General features: G+C 56.0%; 7 protein-coding genes across 7 annotated transcripts; 4 read left to right on the top strand and 3 right to left on the bottom strand.

Annotated features, from left to right (window-relative positions):
• Positions 1-668: 668 nt before the first annotated feature.
• N656DRAFT_776791 (CRAL/TRIO domain-containing protein) lies at positions 669-2,527 on the bottom strand. Its single transcript, XM_064814708.1, has 2 exons — positions 2,417-2,527; positions 669-2,236 (listed from the first exon to the last, which is right to left on the bottom strand). Exon 2 carries the CDS (start codon positions 2,155-2,157, stop codon positions 973-975), a length of 1,185 nt encoding a protein of 394 aa, XP_064672192.1. The 5' UTR covers positions 2,158-2,236; positions 2,417-2,527; the 3' UTR covers positions 669-972.
• Positions 2,528-2,851: 324 nt separating this feature from the next.
• Positions 2,852-4,950, top strand: N656DRAFT_704794 (DNA polymerase alpha, subunit B; the record flags this gene model as incomplete). The annotated part of the gene is made up of 3 exons (XM_064811210.1): positions 2,852-3,324; positions 3,384-4,707; positions 4,774-4,950. The coding sequence occupies 3 exons, from the start codon at positions 2,852-2,854 to the stop codon at positions 4,948-4,950; spliced, it is 1,974 nt and encodes a 657-aa protein (XP_064672191.1).
• A 136-nt stretch (positions 4,951-5,086) lies between these two features.
• N656DRAFT_796261 (uncharacterized protein) lies at positions 5,087-6,640 on the bottom strand (the record flags this gene model as incomplete). Its single annotated transcript, XM_064817504.1, has 1 exon — positions 5,087-6,640. One exon carries the CDS (start codon positions 6,638-6,640, stop codon positions 5,087-5,089), a length of 1,554 nt encoding a protein of 517 aa, XP_064672190.1.
• A 196-nt stretch (positions 6,641-6,836) lies between these two features.
• Positions 6,837-8,187, bottom strand: N656DRAFT_776788 (uncharacterized protein). The gene is made up of 2 exons (XM_064814707.1): positions 7,915-8,187; positions 6,837-7,847 (listed from the first exon to the last, which is right to left on the bottom strand). Exons 1-2 carry the CDS (start codon positions 7,925-7,927, stop codon positions 7,180-7,182), a joined length of 681 nt encoding a protein of 226 aa, XP_064672189.1. The 5' UTR covers positions 7,928-8,187; the 3' UTR covers positions 6,837-7,179.
• Positions 8,188-8,343: 156 nt separating this feature from the next.
• On the top strand, positions 8,344-11,676 carry N656DRAFT_788088 (glycosyltransferase family 31 protein; the record flags this gene model as incomplete). The annotated part of the gene is made up of 4 exons (XM_064816662.1): positions 8,344-8,621; positions 8,680-9,326; positions 10,195-10,790; positions 10,861-11,676. 4 exons carry the CDS (start codon positions 8,344-8,346, stop codon positions 11,674-11,676), a joined length of 2,337 nt encoding a protein of 778 aa, XP_064672188.1.
• Positions 11,677-12,285: 609 nt separating this feature from the next.
• On the top strand, positions 12,286-13,814 carry N656DRAFT_776784 (glycosyltransferase family 32 protein). Its single transcript, XM_064814706.1, has 3 exons — positions 12,286-12,852; positions 12,933-13,088; positions 13,172-13,814. The coding sequence occupies exons 1-3, from the start codon at positions 12,571-12,573 to the stop codon at positions 13,679-13,681; spliced, it is 948 nt and encodes a 315-aa protein (XP_064672187.1). The 5' UTR covers positions 12,286-12,570; the 3' UTR covers positions 13,682-13,814.
• A 778-nt stretch (positions 13,815-14,592) lies between these two features.
• On the top strand, positions 14,593-16,158 carry N656DRAFT_705214 (uncharacterized protein; the record flags this gene model as incomplete). Its single annotated transcript, XM_064811252.1, has 1 exon — positions 14,593-16,158. The coding sequence occupies one exon, from the start codon at positions 14,593-14,595 to the stop codon at positions 16,156-16,158; it is 1,566 nt and encodes a 521-aa protein (XP_064672186.1).
• Positions 16,159-16,167: the final 9 nt, after the last annotated feature.

The raw sequence follows: 16,167 nt of genomic DNA, 5'->3' as shown, positions 1-16,167 counted from the left end.
TGGTGGGAGTTAAGAGTTTGTTGGGTGGAAGGCAGGAGGAGTTGGAAGCACATGGATTGGGGGCAACGAGTGTGGAGGGAAGAGGAAGGGACAGGAAGGGACGGGAAGGAAGAGGAAGGGTATATGGGCACCGTTTCGTCCGAGGTAAAGCAAGTTAGCCTCAACCACAGGACCTGGTCCCGTGGCCGAGTGGATATTCCAGCTAACTATGAAATCGTTCTGCACGGTTTCGTAGGGCGGGAAGGTCGCACGTTCGAGTCCAGTCTTCAGACTGTCCGCAAAGAACGGGTGGCCTTCTCGCCTGAGCTTTATGCCACTTTGCTTTTTACATCATCATCCCTCCCCCTTGGGTTTTCTGATCGTTTCTTAGGCTCTTTTGTTTCCCCTTTCTATTTCTCTAGCAGAAAGCCATCAGCAACGAAGGTGACACCAGGAGGAAGACGAGGCCATTCAACTTACGAAGCTCTCTATTTAGTATTCTATAATGGCCTAGACTACAGATTCTGAACGGAAGACAACACTAGCGGCACATAAACATGATATTGAAGGTCCAAAAATCCCCAGGCCGCCCTAGCGAGGCCTGCCTGGCGTCTGGCTTGTTGGCGGGTCACAGAAAAACGTAGTGAGAGAAAGCCTCCACTGGTGTTCACCATACCACTTGGATTTTGCTCATCAATAGATGGTCACGGAGTTACAATAGAGATGGACATTATTGGTATGACTAATTATTGTCGCTCATTCGAACCGCTTTCAGCCTCGAGCCCCTTTCAGCCAAGTGGCTGCCGAGACGACTTTCAACTCTGATGAGGTGGAGCGTCAGAAGGTCATCAACCTCCATCAGATGGTGTATTACCAAGGGGTATTTTCTAGGTAGGGACGCGGCTCTAAACATGCGGACCTCTGAATGAAAACAATCCAATTGTGTAATGCAAAAAGCGTTGCCTGTGTTGCCGCACCCATGTGCCAAGACATTCATTGTGAAGCGGCACCCTTTGTGGTTGCCGGCGTCGCCTCGACCTTGGGGTCGGCTGTCTTTTCCTCAGCAGCGGCTTGAGCAACCGTTTCCTCTGCTCCAACAGGCTCTGGTTCAGCAACAGGAGCGGGACTTGGCTCTACCGCGTCCGGCTTCTCCTCCTTCTCCTTCTCCTTCTCCTCCATCTCAGCAACTTGCGCCCCTGCAACGCCAGTCGCGGCAGAACCAGCGAGATAGTCTTCGGATTCCCCAAGCTGCTTCCCGCCAGCGACCCATCGCTGCCACCGGGCTTCCCGCCTCTCGCTGCACAGCTTGTGCAGGGCTGGCCAATACACCGAGTGGTCGTATTCGAACTCAAGCTTGCCATTGCTGAACTCGGTCCACATTTGCTCGCTTGGCACATACTGGTTCATGTCTTCGTTGAACTTGAGCTTCTCGCGTGTGTTGGGGTCGATGAAGGGCGTAATCAGCCTGAAGAAGCCCGTGACGATCCAGGGCATATTGATGATGAGGGCCCTTCCGAGGCGCTCCGGGTAGTGATGCTGAAGAATGTGCAGGACCTCCCTGGCTTGACCGATGCCCGGTGCCGTGTTGGATCGGTTCTTGCTCTGCTTGAAGTTGATGAGCAGCGCTAGCGTCTCCTGTCCCGGCGGCATGATGTCGAGGACTCGCTCGACCATGTAGACCAGGTGTTGCACCTGGCGAGGAGAGGGCTCCGTGTTCTGGCGCCCGGGATTGAGGTAGTGGCACACACGGGCCTCCTTGTCGTAGCCGAGGATGATCTGCTTGCCCGTCTCGTTCTCGGGAGAGATGTGATCCGCCGTCAGCTCCTCGACGCCATATTCCCGCCGCCACGCAAGCGTCTCGAGCAAGCGCTTCTCGGCATCTTTTTCGTGCCACTTGGTCGCTCGCAGGTATCGCAGCAGACATTCTCTTGTTAACCAGAATTTCTCACTGTCGGTGAGCGGCCCAGCTTTTCCTTTCGTCGAAGGGACCTCGGGCCACGCTTTCACCCGTTCAAGCAGCCAGTCGTACTTTTGTCGCTGGTCCGCGGTCAATGCTGGCCGCTCCTTGGGACGGCTCCCGGGTGTCGGAAAAGCCAATGGCACTTTGAGCGGGCCCGATGCTTTCTCGGGAACCAACGCATCAACGGCGGGCTCCTGCGTGGCAGTTGCGGCCCCCATCTTTTTGCGGACAGGCACGAGAGCTCACCCTTGTAATTATCCCGTAGCAGATTGAGCGAGTGGGCAGGGCTGGAAACTGCTATGTAGATCGACGAGTGTCAGCAAAAGTTGGTGAAGGGAGATTGTTGAGTCTCTACTAATTCAACACACCGCCAGATACTCCGTACAAACAGACAACCTAAGGTACCTAGCTTAGCTTGATTTGGTAGGGGCTTGTCCAGATAGCATTGGGACGGCATGGCCAGCCAAGCGAACCTACCGATTATGTATCCGTACCTCTTGCTCAGACTACCCGGAACCTACTTCGTACAGCAGTATAGCTGAATGCTGACCAGGAAAAAAGGACGAGAGCCTACCAGATTCTCAGACAAGATGTCAAAAAGCATGCTTCGTTTCGTTCACATTTTTAATTCAGGTGTACGGAGTAACTTAGCTCGCATCGATTAGCGGGTTGCACCGATCGGCGGAACTAACCCGGATTAGTTAGCTCTTGGCACTCTTTTTCGCGTTAAGTGGTTTCGTTTCCGGCGCGTCGCAACGCGTCTCGCCCGAACCCAAATATTGATTTGCATTGCCCCTCCATTGACGGTTGACATATGTACTGTACACCACGACAGGCTTGCATATGAACCATTGAGACGGCTTTTGCGATACAACCGCAGTCTCAGGCAACAAACGTAGCAAGGCAACCGCAATGGCCGACGATACTGTCGCAGAGCTGAACCAACGGTTCGGCGCCGGGAACAAGGACTTGGAACCCGATGTCGTCGCCGAGCTCAGGTCCATCATGCGCCTGCACCAGCTGTCTGTCCAGGACCTCTTCTTCAAGTGGGAGTCATACTGCATCAAGATGGACATGAAAGAATTCAATCCTTCAATCGACACGCTTCGGGCTTTCAAGCAAGACCTGCAGGACACTCTTGAGCGGAACAACCGATCTCAGGTGCACATCAAAACCGAAAAGCGAGTCGGCGCAACCCCGCGCGCGGCCAAAGGTGCCAATGTGTTTGGGATGCTGGATGGACTTGCTACACCAGGGCCCGTTAGGCCCGTCAAGTCTTCTTCTTCTGCGAAGAGAACCCCCGCAGTCCCCAGAGTAAGGCCCGAGCCGACAACGAGCTCACCTGTGAAAGTGGAGGATCAGCCAATTTCGCTGGGCAACATCCCGTACGTGGGTTCCCCATATCCCACTGGCCGCGGAAGCTGACCTCTTCGAATCTCAATAGTCCGTCATCCTTTGCAGATCGACCTAACCCTGGCGAGGTTATCGAGATCCTCAACGAGCATTTACAAGCCGCCGAGCCGCCAGTGGCCCCCTTCAACGAGTCCCGCATCAAGCTTACCGCTACCTCAGACCAGAAAAAGCTAGGGTACAAACCTCTCGCAATGAAGCTGTCCGAGGCGTCTGAAATCTTGGACGACCGAATAGACGACTTTGTCGACTTGGTCAAGAAGCACCACAGCCTGGAGGACTCGGCATTCGGCAATCCTGCGAGCCAAGGGACGTCTGAAATTGTCGCCGTCGGCCGCATTGCATCAGACTCCTTAGAAGGCAAGTTGAATGCCGCGTCGCTGGTTTTAGAGACGTCAAGGCGGATCGGTAACGGGCTGCGAGTGCCACTCAATCTAAGCAAGCTTACGGGATACCATTTTTTCCCGGGCCAGATCGTTGCGCTCAGGGGCATCAACAGCTCCGGGCGCGAATTCACAGTCCACCAACTGCTCGACATCCCCCTGCTCCCTTGTGCTGCCTCTGCGCCCGACGCCTTATCCGCACACCTAGAAAGGTTACGTGGCGGGCCCGACGCTATGGCCTCCGACTCGGAGCCGATGCCCCTGAACATCCTCTTCGCCTCCGGTCCCTACACGGCCGATGACAACCTCGACTTCGAGCCCTTGCACGAGATCTGTAAGGAAGCGGCAGACACCTGTGTCGACGCTTTGGTCCTAATCGGCCCTTTCATTGACACAGAACACCCCCTAATCGCCTCGGGCGATTTCGATCTGCCCGAGGATGTGCGCTACGACCCGGACCAAGCAACCATGAACACCGTCTTCAAGCATCTAATTTCGCCCCCCCTCCACCGACTAGTCGCCGCCAACCCGCACATCACCATCCTCCTGGTCCCCTCGACCCGCGACGCGGTGGACAAGCACGTCTCGTGGCCGCAGGAAGGGTTCCCGCGCCGCGAGCTCGGCCTGCCCAAGACGGCCCTAGTCCTCGGCAACCCCATGGCCTTCAGCATGAACGAGATGGTGCTGGGCGTCAGCAGCCAGGACATCCTCTGGGAGCTGCGCCACGAAGAGCTCGTCGGCGGCAAACCCGCCGACCAGGCCCTGCTGTCGCGCGCGTCCCGGTATCTGATCGAGCAACGCCACTACTTCCCGCTGTACCCCCCGACAGACAGGCAGAAGCTGCCCAAGACGGGCACCGCCGAGGGGGTGCCGCCCGGTGCCATGCTCGACGTGAGCTATCTGAAACTGGGCGAGATGGTCAATGTCCGGCCGGATGTGCTGGTTGTGCCGAGCTTGCTGCCGCCGTTTGCAAAGGTAGGTGCTCGTTGGCCCTAAAATCTCTCAGTGCAAAAACGACAGCTGACGTCGGTGAATCTCCAGGTCGTGGAGAGCGTGGTGGTCATCAACCCCGGCTATCTCTCCAAACGGAAAGGTCCTGGGACATATGCAAGGATGACTCTGTACCCGCCCGATATGTCCCGGCTCGAGATCGCCAGTGGAGGGATGGCCCCGCATAAGATATTTGAGAGGGCGAGGGTGGAAATCACGAGGATTTGAATAGGTTGGATATAATACTATACCTTTGTAGCAGCATGCATGATCAGTGATGACAGGTTATTGGGGTATCACAGCCGTAAATATGTACAACTTATTCCGTATGGATACTGCAGCGTCATCTGATAAAAACACGGCTCTATCTCGTCTCAACTCTGCGCCGTTTATCGCTCTCGTGCCGATCCCAGTCCCGTTCTCGGGATGGTGATCGTTTCCGTCGATTGTCCCGGTCGCGCCTAGGAGACCGTGACCGAGACTGAGATGCCCGCCCCCTGTCTCGGCTGTCGTTCCGCCACCGGGAGGAGTCGCGGCCATCGTCGTCATCTCGGCGCCTGCGCTTCTGATCTCGATACCTGTCGCTGTCCCCTTCCCGATCCCGTTCGAAACCCCTGTCTCGATACCGGTCTTCACTCCGATGCTTGTCCCTCCGCTCGCCCAACGGGATAGCATTCGCACCCTTGACCCCGCCGTCGCCCGCCCTGTCCCGATCGCGACGGCGATCATCCGGCTGGAACCGCTCGTCCGCAAACCGGTCAAAGTCACGCCGCTGCCGACCGTCATCCAACCGCCCCCACTGGCCGGTATCTTCAGTCTTGAGATCTCTGTACTTTGTCGCGCCCTTCTTGCCAAGCTTGGTCATGTCCCTCAGCTGCAGCGCCTTGGGCAGAAGCTCGCGGTTCTTGACATCGTCTGCGAACCTCGCGCCCATGATATCCCGCTTATCCAACCCCGCCGCCTTGCTCTCGTCGTGATAAAAGGCACCCTTGTGGAAGTACTTTTGCATGTAGCCCATTTTGCCGCGGCTTTCCTTCTCCTCGCGCTGCTGCGCAAGGTGCGCCTCGTCCTCGGCGCGCCGCTCTTCCTCGGTCAGGTTGCGCCGCCGCTCAATCTCGGCCAGCTCCTTCTCCTTGGCCTCGATGGCGTCGCGCTCGCGCCGCAGCCGCTTCAGCTCGCGCAGCTTCCACGCCGCGTACTCGGCCTCCGGGTCGATGTCGTCCGTGTCGTCGACTTCGTTTTCCGAGTCGGTTGCGTCGTCCCAGTGCTTCTTCCCCGCCGCGCGCGCTGCTAGGTCTTTCTTGATCTGCTCCTCAACCAGCTCGTCGGCCGCCTTGCGACGGGCTTCCTCTGCTGCTGCTTCTTGGTCCTCTTCCGTCTTAACCTCGGGCGTCGCAGCATCCTCCTTCTTCACCCCCGCGATACTCCCCGCCCTTTGACTTTTAGGTATGAACTTTGGCCGGAGCATCAGCCGCCGAGGCGCCTCTTCCTCTTCCTCATCACTTTCTTCCTCCTCTTCACTGCTCTCCCCCTCCTCCTCAACACTCTCCTCCTCGTCCTCGTCCTCTGTCACAAAACCCTCCTCCTTAGCCCGCTTCTCAGCCTCAATCCTCGCCATCCTCGCAGCTTCCCGCCGCCGTGCGTTTTCATCTTCGCCCGCGACGACACCATTCAGGTTGATCTTGGCGTTGTCCCCACGGCTGATTATCCGCCCGGGCCCGGCGGCGCTGGCAAACTTGGGCGGCGGCGCCGTCCTTCGTGGAGGCGCCGTCTTGGCGGCCTTCTGTTCTTCTTCTTGCTCGGAGCCGCTGGCCTCGGATTCTGATTCGGATTCGGGTCCCGGAGGTTTGCCGGCGCGATACCGCGCTGGCTTGAGCGGGTTTGCCGTCATGCGCTTGTGTTGAGTCGGGGGTGGCATTTTGGGTGTGGGTGACTGGTAATTCAAAGCGGCGATGGTCAGGTAGTAAGGGACTTTGGTCGATTATCAAGAGGCGGATGACGGAAGTCGAATTGGAACTTTGACTGGCTTTTGATTTCGTTTCTGCAGAAGCTTGGCTGGGCTGCACCTGAGGTTACACTGCAATTATCTTGGCATGGGTTAGGGTTCTTTCTGTGATCCACGGAGCCATGGAGTACTCCGTACGTACACTGTGTATTCCTCGATCTCAGGGAAGAACTGAATCAACCCATCTCTCAAGAGATGGCAGGAAAGATGGCTTACAAGCGTTAAAGTAGACGTGGACACGGAGAGAGCGAGAAGAAGAGCTGAGTATGAGAGAGGGCACAAGGGCGGAAAGACACCCACAAGCGTTATTCAAAACAGCAGGATCCCATCACTGACACGGCCTTCAAGCCAATACCTTAGTGACTGGATTATCCCCCCACCCCCTTCTTCCGTAGCATGCTAGGAGATTTGGCACCCACCCAAAACTCACACAGAATCAACCATCCTGTTGCTCATGACCCCGGCTTCAACGCCAACCCCCCAAAGAACCTATCCAACTCCTCCCCCTCATCAGGCACCGCCATCTCGCTTGCGCCTCCTGGACCATGGCCGTAGTAACCACCACCAGCGGTAGAAGCCAATCCACCACCACCACCCGCACCACCCCGCTCATACCCCCCCTTGTCACCCACATCCTTGGCCACCTCATCCACCATTAACCTACTACTGCTCCCACCCGTCGCCTTCCGCTCAGGCTGAAGCAGACGAGCATCACTATCCAGCCAGCCGGGGGCGAGGCGCCTCTTCTCGGCCAGCTCGCGCGCGCGGATCCGCTCCTCGACGCGCGCCAGCTCGGCCTCGGCGTCGGCCTGCAGCTTGGCCACGTGGGCGTGCAGCTCGCGGCACGAGGTCAGGATGTCGTCCGGGTGGGCGGCGTGGCCCGACGCCGAGACGACATAGCGCGGTTTTGCGGCGGAGGTGGATGCGGGGTCGGTTGCCCCCGGCGCGGTTGTTGTTGTTGTTGTTGTTGTTGTTGAGGCGGAGGAGGAAGTTGTTCCCAGTGAGGAGGGCGGGAGGGTGGAGGGCATCGGCCGGTAGGTGTAGGGAAGAGTTGTGGCGGTGGGGAGGTTGACGAAGGGAGAGACGGTCAGCGGGACTTGCTGGAGCAGCGGGTGGGTGCCTGGCGCAAAGTGTCAGTTTGATGAGCTGTGCTTTGGCTGCTAAGGTTAATTGAGGGGTAAGCGTACGATTGTAGACCATCGTGATCGGTGGCGTCCGAGCGAAGAGTTAGCGGGTGAGGAGGTTTGCTGTGTCGGGAGACAGATGTTGGATGAGGGGTTGAGGCATCAAGGCTTCGAGGATAAAGTGGTTCCGCCTCGGTACTCGCGTATACAATGTCTGGAATCAGCTGGCCCGGGTCTCTTGTTAGTTTCCGGGCACTAAACTTAGGTTAAGTCGGGTGCTGTCTAGCTCGGTATGAGAATGGACTGGCTCGACTGGAAGTTCGAGTGAGTCGAGTCGGCGTTACCACGCTCCGGCAGGCAGCGCGATAGTTGATAAGATAACGAGCGATAAGAAACGATAAGGAGCTCAACCCCACCAAACTTTTGGTAGCTTCCCTCAGCCTTAAGACCGACAAGTTCACTTGCTCCCAGACATCTCGCCAAATCGCGAGGATGAGCCTCTCGACTGTGCGCTCTCCGTTCGCTCTGGGCGATTACACGCCAATCGCAGATCACCAGGAACAAACACCAGCAAGCTTTTACGACGGAAAACCCGTGCTGTACTACCATGCGACAGCAGCAAAAGCCTGGATCCCCGCCTCGCAGCGGGGGAAGCTCCCCTTCTTCCCGACTGACTTTACCTCTGCTCCAACAGTCCCCGAGAGCAGCGCGCTCGACGCCATGAGGGAAGAGCATGTCGAGCAGAAGGTTGACCTCTTTGTCAACTCTCAGTACGCACATACACCAAAAGCGTCGATCCTCCCTGTCCCACTAACTTTTCCGTGACAGAAACCTCGGGATATTCTGTCCATCCGCCGAATGTGGCGTCTCAATCCCGTACCAACAAATCAGCATCCATGCGATCAAGACCCTCCGTTCTAACAACACCAACAATCAAACCACATACCCTTCTGTCTACCTTCAAATCGAACTCAGCTCAGGCGGGGCAGAAGACGACGACTTTGACACGGTCGAGCTGACGCTTATCCCCCAGCAGCCACAACCTTCAGCCTCAGCCTCGGGGGAGCCAGAACTGGAGTCAGCCGTGCTACCGGCGCCCAAGTCCGAAGCAACCAAGCTGTTCGAGGCCATCTCAGAATGCTCCAACCTGAATCCCGACGCCGTTCAGGACGGCGACGAGCACGATGGGGACGGGGAGGGAGAGGGCGCTCAAATAATCTTTGAGGGGAGCGGTGAGGCGATTGAGGGTCTTCCTGGGGTTTTCGCCGGGTCCAGAGACGGAGGACTGCCGCCTGCGCTGCCGGGGAGTTCAGGGTGGATCACGGCCGAGAACGTGCACGAGTTCTTTGACGTGGAGGGCAATTGGATCGGCGGCGAGGGCGAAGAGGAGGGCATTAGTGGCGAGCTTGGGGATGGAGCCGGAACTGTTCATCCCCGGGGTGAAGACGAGGAAATGACCAATGGGGATGCCGCTGGTGAGGAAGCAGAGAGCAAGCGGCCTAGGAGGGAATAGAGGGACGGCTTTTCTGGGGGAGGGGTTTCGGGTTCAGGCCGGACCTGCAACTTGGTCAATGTCGCGGGGCAGGTTCTCCCGGGATGACCGAGAGCTGCGTGCTCAACATATGTCGGGCACCAGCATTGTGTCCTTCAGAGAGTAGGTAAGCTCACAAAAACCAACCAAATATCCCACCCTCGCTGTTGCACCATCTTTGCCCGTGTCCACATGTCGAATGCAAATCCACTTTTGGAGTACAGCAGATTTCATCTTGTCTCTCGGCTCATGAAATGCGGGCAACTGGATCGTACTACCTAACCGGCCGGACCAGGAGCGAGGAGCTCTTTGTTCAGGCTCCGGTGAAGGCTACCTCTAGGACTGGATCGAGCCGGAGACATACACTACTGTCAGCTTGACAATCGCGCTCCCGGTACGTGTACTGACTTGCCGGTAATCGGGCAGTGGCAATATCTTGATGTTGTGTTTGCTTCTTGGCACTGCAGTGTGCACAGTGAACCCAATGGAATCTCTCATTCTGAAGTATGGGAGGAAGGTGGCAGGGACACAAAGACTGATGAATCTGGAATGTGCGCCTAGAACCAAACAACGGTGGAACCGATACCGTGGGCAATCAACTCATCAGGCCGTGTTAAACTGCCTAACGGAATACCAAACATGTGTCTGAATTCTCCAAGACCTCTTCTCACAAGACGCTTTCACCGTCTCTGGTCCCTGAAACACGCCCAGCCGGCTTAGGAATTGGTATGCTGTATCACATGTCCTTCTTGTCTGAATGAATTTGACATGTTTCTAGGTTTGGAGTGCTGAGTGCTTCCATCGCAACGCAGGGACTGGACATACCAGTTCTGGCTGGCTCAATCGACTGGTCCCTGTTCCTCACAGCATGGGCGTTTCGTGTCCCCGGCCACGTCTCCGGACCCTGGCATGTCTCGCTTTGGCCAGCTTCGTATTTATGTTGCTGGAATTGCCCTACGATAACGTCCTTCGGTTGGCCATCCGGTTCAATCTTCAGAAATTCATTGCTGTATGGATGCCTCGCGCTGATGAGCGTTGGGTCTATACGCAGCCAGAGTTCCAAGTCGACCTGGGCCACGATCTTCTGGTCATCTTGAAGACTGGATATGGCACAAAAGAGAGGGTTCCAGCATGGCTCGACTCACTTAGTGAAGCAAGTGAGTTCAGAGACATTAACATCATCGCCGATTATGCTTCCCGGCCGGGCGCTCACTTCCGCTACCGTGGCGAGGAGATGCCAGTCAACGATATGGTCAGGTGGTCCGTCAGCCATCCAAGCCTGTTCAACTACAATTCGCACCCAAAGGTACAGAAGTATAGACAGCTGGCCAGCGCTGTCGCCAGTGGTGACGAGGAATCGGCGCTTCAACTCTCCAAATCGTTTGGATGGGAACTGGATGCTCTCAAGGTAAAGCTTTAGCCAAAACATCCCACCTGTTATCCAAACTCCCTCTTGACAGTTCGCTCACTCAGACCAGTTTCTCTCAGGCCTCTACTGCGGATACAGCAGATTCCCCAACAAGAAGTGGTATCTACTGGTAGATGATGACACCTTCATAATCCAGCCCTCACTGAAATCCCTTCTCGGGCACCTCAAACCAGACGACCAGCATTATCTAGGGAACGCCATTGGCAGTTTCAGGACGCGCTTTGCCCACGGAGGGTCTGCCATCATTGTTTCACGTGCGGCCATGCACTACCTCGTTGTAGAACACGCGAAGGACCTGTCGTCCGAGTACCTCAACTCACTCGACGAGACCTGGGGTGACCGCCTCCTGGCGAGAGCGTTTCTGAAGATTGGCGTGTACCTCGACGAGACGTACAGTCACTGGTTCAACGGCGAACCGCCCCTCCTCAGCAGAATCCGCGCAGACAGAATCTGCTCGCCGGTCATCTCATTCCACGGTCTCTCGTCCCCGTCGAAAATGCGGCAGGTCGGTGCCCAGTTTGGGAATGTCACCAGGCCGGTTCTATGGCTTGATATATGGGATATATCCGGTTCCGAACCGCCATGGAGGGGTTCTAGGTCTGCCAGATCGAATTGGGACTACGTCGGCAGGCTTGACGAATTCACGCACACTCTGCGGAAGGTGGCGACTGCCGATAAGTGTTTGAGAGAATGTGATAGTCGAGCGCGAACCTGCCTAGCATGGACATGGGAGCCTGAGACACAGAACTGCCATATCAGCCCCTGGATGATTGTGGGCGAGGAAGCGATGGGCAAGATGTCGGGCGTCAATATCCCAAGGGCAAGATATCTCGAGGCCAAGTGCATGCTGAATCGACACAGTTAGCCGGCGTTTTGCAAATACACCAGTCGACCAGCCTCGGTGCAATGTGTCAGGAAGAATGTGACACCGGGGACTGGCGAGCTCGCTGTTTGAGTTTCGGCTCAAGAGGCGCAAGGGAGGCGCCATCCAACGACTGAGATCACTGCAAACAAAGGGTCGGGCCCAACCGAAGAAGATGCGACTTAAACTGCCAGCACTCAAATAGATCCCTTGGCCTTCCTCGCGCCATCACAACCTTTCAAAGATGCGCACTGCATAGGTTGGTCAATTTCGACTCTTATTTTGTCGTGATGAGGGACTGAACGGTTATTGGCCCGATGCAATTACGTCAGCTCTCGGAAAGATGTGTTTTCGCAGCAGAAAGGGTCTGTAAAGCAGTTTCACCCTAGTTGAGAACAACGGCGTACGTCTCTCGCCGCCAGAGGCAGAAAACTCGAGGTGGTTATGGGGAATTCTCGGGCCGAAAGACTGCGGGATTGGGTCTCCCATAGCCGGTGCAGATTAGTTATTGAACAATGATTACGCGTTCAAAGTCCAAATGAAACCGATCGACTGGGTTGGAAGAGTCTTCAATGAGGCAGGATGCTTTGTCGGTGAGAGTTCGGGACAAAGCTCTTTTAATCAGGGAATCCCAGTCGTTCGTTCAACAACAGCGATTGCACTAATTAATAGCGCTGCACCAAGCAGTGTAGATAGCTTGAGTTGCACTGCACATACCAAGCACTCAGAACCCTACGTACCAGCCCGCGCCATCCGAGGAATCCGCGTATCCGCGTATCCGCGTATCCGCATATCGACTCGCGCATCTTAAGGTTGGCATTTTCGGAGTCCGACTCTTCTAACCTCTGCGTAGTCGTCGTCAATCTCAACAAGATGCGCGTTTCCGTCAGGATATCGATGGTCCTTTGGGCCGTCGTCTTCCTGTCGTTGGTTTGTTACATTGTGTCACGCCTGCTCTTCTTTAAGCAGCTTTTTTTCGCGCACGCGGGCATCGCAATCACCCAAGAGCAAGTAGCAGCCGCCTACAACGCCACCGACAGGACGCGGATCCAGTACATTCCCAAAATCGTCCACCAGGTCTTCCACAACTGGCGCGATCCGGGCAATGACACGTTGCCGTCAGATTGGGTCGCCGTTCGCCAGAACTGCATCGACATTAACCCCGATTTCGAGTTCAAGGTGCGCACCGCATCCACCATGCAATGTCGCTCCTGTTGGCCGACGTTGCGCAATCACAATGCTAACGCTCAATTGTGCAGCTGTGGACCGAGAAGACGTCGCGCGACTTCATCGAGGCCGAGTACCCGTGGTTCCTGAGCACATACGATGGTTACCGATACAAAGTGCAGAGGGTTGATGCAGTCCGATATTTCTTGCTGTTGCATTATGGAGGCATCTACATGGACCTTGACAATGTTAGTTTGCAGCCTCATCTCTTGGCATGGATCTTGTGTGTACGGCAACTGACTTTTTCCGATTTTCGGTAAACTTATAATAGGGCTGCAAGGCTGACCTGACTCCCACCCTGTATTATCCCGTGTGGATCACAGATGGGGGCCGAGGCGCCCTGAGCAACAACATACTCGCGGCGCGACCGAACCATCCCTTCTGGAGCCGCCTCACGCTGTCGCTGATCCGCTACAACTGGAACTGGGTGTTCCCGTACATCACCATCAGTTATGCGAGCGGCCAGTGGTTCGAGACGGCGATATGGGAGGAGTACCACGCCTTGCTGCCAAAGCCCGATGCAAACTCGGCCCACGAGCACCGGCTCTACCGCATGATGATGGACGACCGGCCCACCGCCGACCCCTGGGTGTTCTTCACACAGGAGCGGGGCGGTACCTGGGTCAACTGGGACAATCGCATGTTCTTGTTCATTGGCGATCATCTGTTCCTCTTCCTGGTGACCATCTTTGGCAGCATCGGTCTTGTTTTCTGGCTGAGCACTCGCCTTTTGCGGAGATACCGCAACGGCTACACCCGCCTGAAGAGCGTTAACCCATGATTTTACGACGACAGGAATCACTGGGGCGGATCCAGTCAGGTTTCTGGATGAACACGGAAGTTAATACTTCCAGCGTGAACACGGACATAAGACGGACATCGTCTCCGATGTTCTCGTTTGTGTAATACATGAGGTAAGTATGCTTCTGTGAGAACATTGGTTTGGATGTTTCTAAGTTGTTTGATAGAGGCAGATAATGTTTAGATTATGATGATGTATGTATGAGATTAGCATGAGCCGAGCTTGGGAAGACAGTAACGGTATCCGACTGTCTTCCTGTTTGCTCATGAAACCATGGAAATGTACAACAGGTTGAACAGAGCGTCAAGACCAGCATGCTAGCCACATGGTTCGTATAAGTTCCAACATGCTCCCACGAACCGCAAGCCAGCCATGATGGTCGTTGAAAATAAACATAAACCTGGAAGGTTTAGACTTTCAACACTCATTGGAGGGTACTGTACATTTGGGGAATCTCAATCAGGTACCTAGGTATCGCAAGGCTTCGGTAAGAAGTCGTTTCATATTTGTTCCCTTTCTGTCTTCCACATTCATTTCAGTATTCGCTCACTTGAGAGACGCAGGTGCTGACACTGCTACTTAAGGATCTTACTCTCGCCCTCTCCGCAACCTCGATTGAAAAATGAGTCAGGCCGCGAATCACCGATTGGCCAGTTGAGTCTCAAAAGAGCTCTGGTGAAACCCGAATGATATGATCATAATTATCGAGGCACCCTCCAGCAGAAGCTGAAAGCTAATCTCACGATGATCCCAAGAAATCCATTATTGAACTTCGATTGTCGGCCAACACTTACTACCTAGCGACCACGCAGTGGGTTGCCTCTTAAGCCGACAGCGTCATGGCCTCAGCTACGCATCACAGGGTTTTCTTGTCACCCCTGGACCAGTAAATGCCACGAATATACACAAGCATTATCCTGCTTTTTGACACTCAGGACCCGGCACAAGCGGTAGACAACCTCAAAGCCGGATTGCGGCGTCTGAACCAGCGGCTGCCTTACATCAAAGGCCACGTTTCTGCGACTGACGCAAGCGTCGAGAACCGCGGCAGACTAGGCATAAAATGGTCAGCAGCGGACAGAGACATTGAGTTGACTGAGCCAACATTCGATGGCTTAGATGAGGACGGACGAGTCCCCCTGCTGGACATAAGCTTCCCCGAGCTCAAAGGGCAAGGCGCACCACTGAAATACTTCCCAAGGCGCATCATGCCCCTCCCGGTGGTGACCGACCTGCATAGCAGCCTTGACGCTCCCGTTCTTGCTGTGAATTACACGCTCCTAGACGGTGGGCTAACGGTGGGCCTCTGCGTCCAGCACAATGTCATGGACGGCACGGGCATGGTCGAGCTCATTCGGTTCTGGGCCGACTGCACGCGGTTCGCGGATGATTCCTTGACCGGTTGCACCGCCCCTGACCCCGAAGAGCCGCTGCATCGCGACCGCCTCCTCCGCCTCGCCACCACCCGGCAGGATCACAACACCGCGGAAGTAGACAGCGCGCCAGGGGACTCGGAAAAAGCCAACCACATCAGCCCGCAATCCAGCTCCGAAACCGCCGCCTTCCGGGATCTCCTCGCCCGCCACCGCGAATTCCGTCTTCTCTCCGATGCCCCGGCCGCAGCACTACGGCCGTCGGCAGCCCCGGCGGCCGTTTCCAAAATCTTCACCTTTGACACGGCCAAGCTGGAAGCGGTCAAGCAACTAGTACGAGGCTTTTTTCAAGAGGCCGCGTGTGTGACGACGAACAACGTGCTGAGCGCCATCATGTGGTCGTGCGTGACCCGGGTGCGCGCGGCGAGGAGGAGACACTCGGCAAGCGGAGGCCTGGGTGCGCCCAGCTCCAAACTCGGCTTTGCCATCAATGGGCGGACACGGTTGTCCACTACTAGGTCATCTACCCGCGGTGAGCCCTTCAAGGCGGTTCCATTCTTGGGCAATGTCAACCTGTTTGGCATGGCAGAGATGCCTGTGCCGGAACTGCTAGCGGCGTGTCAGGTACCTGGTGGTGGGGGATTGGATGGCGGGGACGGCCATCGGCAGCTGGCGAGAGTGGTCGAAGAGATTGCTAGGGCTGTGAAGCGCGTCACGCCGGGACATGTTGCGGAGGTCATGGATTTGATCGATATGGCGCCTGATGTGTCGGATATTGCGCCCGGTTGGGAGTCGTTGCATGGTGCTGACCTGAGTATCACGAGCTGGGCAAATATGGGGTTGTATGAGGCTGATTTTGGGGAAGGGGTCGGTAGGCCCGAGTTGATGAGGGTGCCGTGGATGACCATGGACGGGTTATTGATTGTCCTGCCGCGGAAACGTGGATTGGGAAAAGAGCTTTGGGATGCAGAGATGCGAGCAGAGGAGGCAGGTGCGGAAACAATCGAGGTTGTGGTGGTGTTGCACCCACAGGATGTCGTGGCACTTGGGGAAGATTCGACCTTGTGCAGTTACTTGCTTTGACAAGGCAGG

Source organism: Canariomyces notabilis, assembly GCF_033297395.1.
Source record: "Canariomyces notabilis strain CBS 508.74 unplaced genomic scaffold N656scaffold_5, whole genome shotgun sequence".
In the NCBI taxonomy this organism is placed as follows: Eukaryota; Fungi; Ascomycota; class Sordariomycetes; order Sordariales; family Chaetomiaceae; genus Canariomyces; species Canariomyces notabilis.
This window is presented reverse-complemented; position numbering and strand designations above follow the sequence as displayed.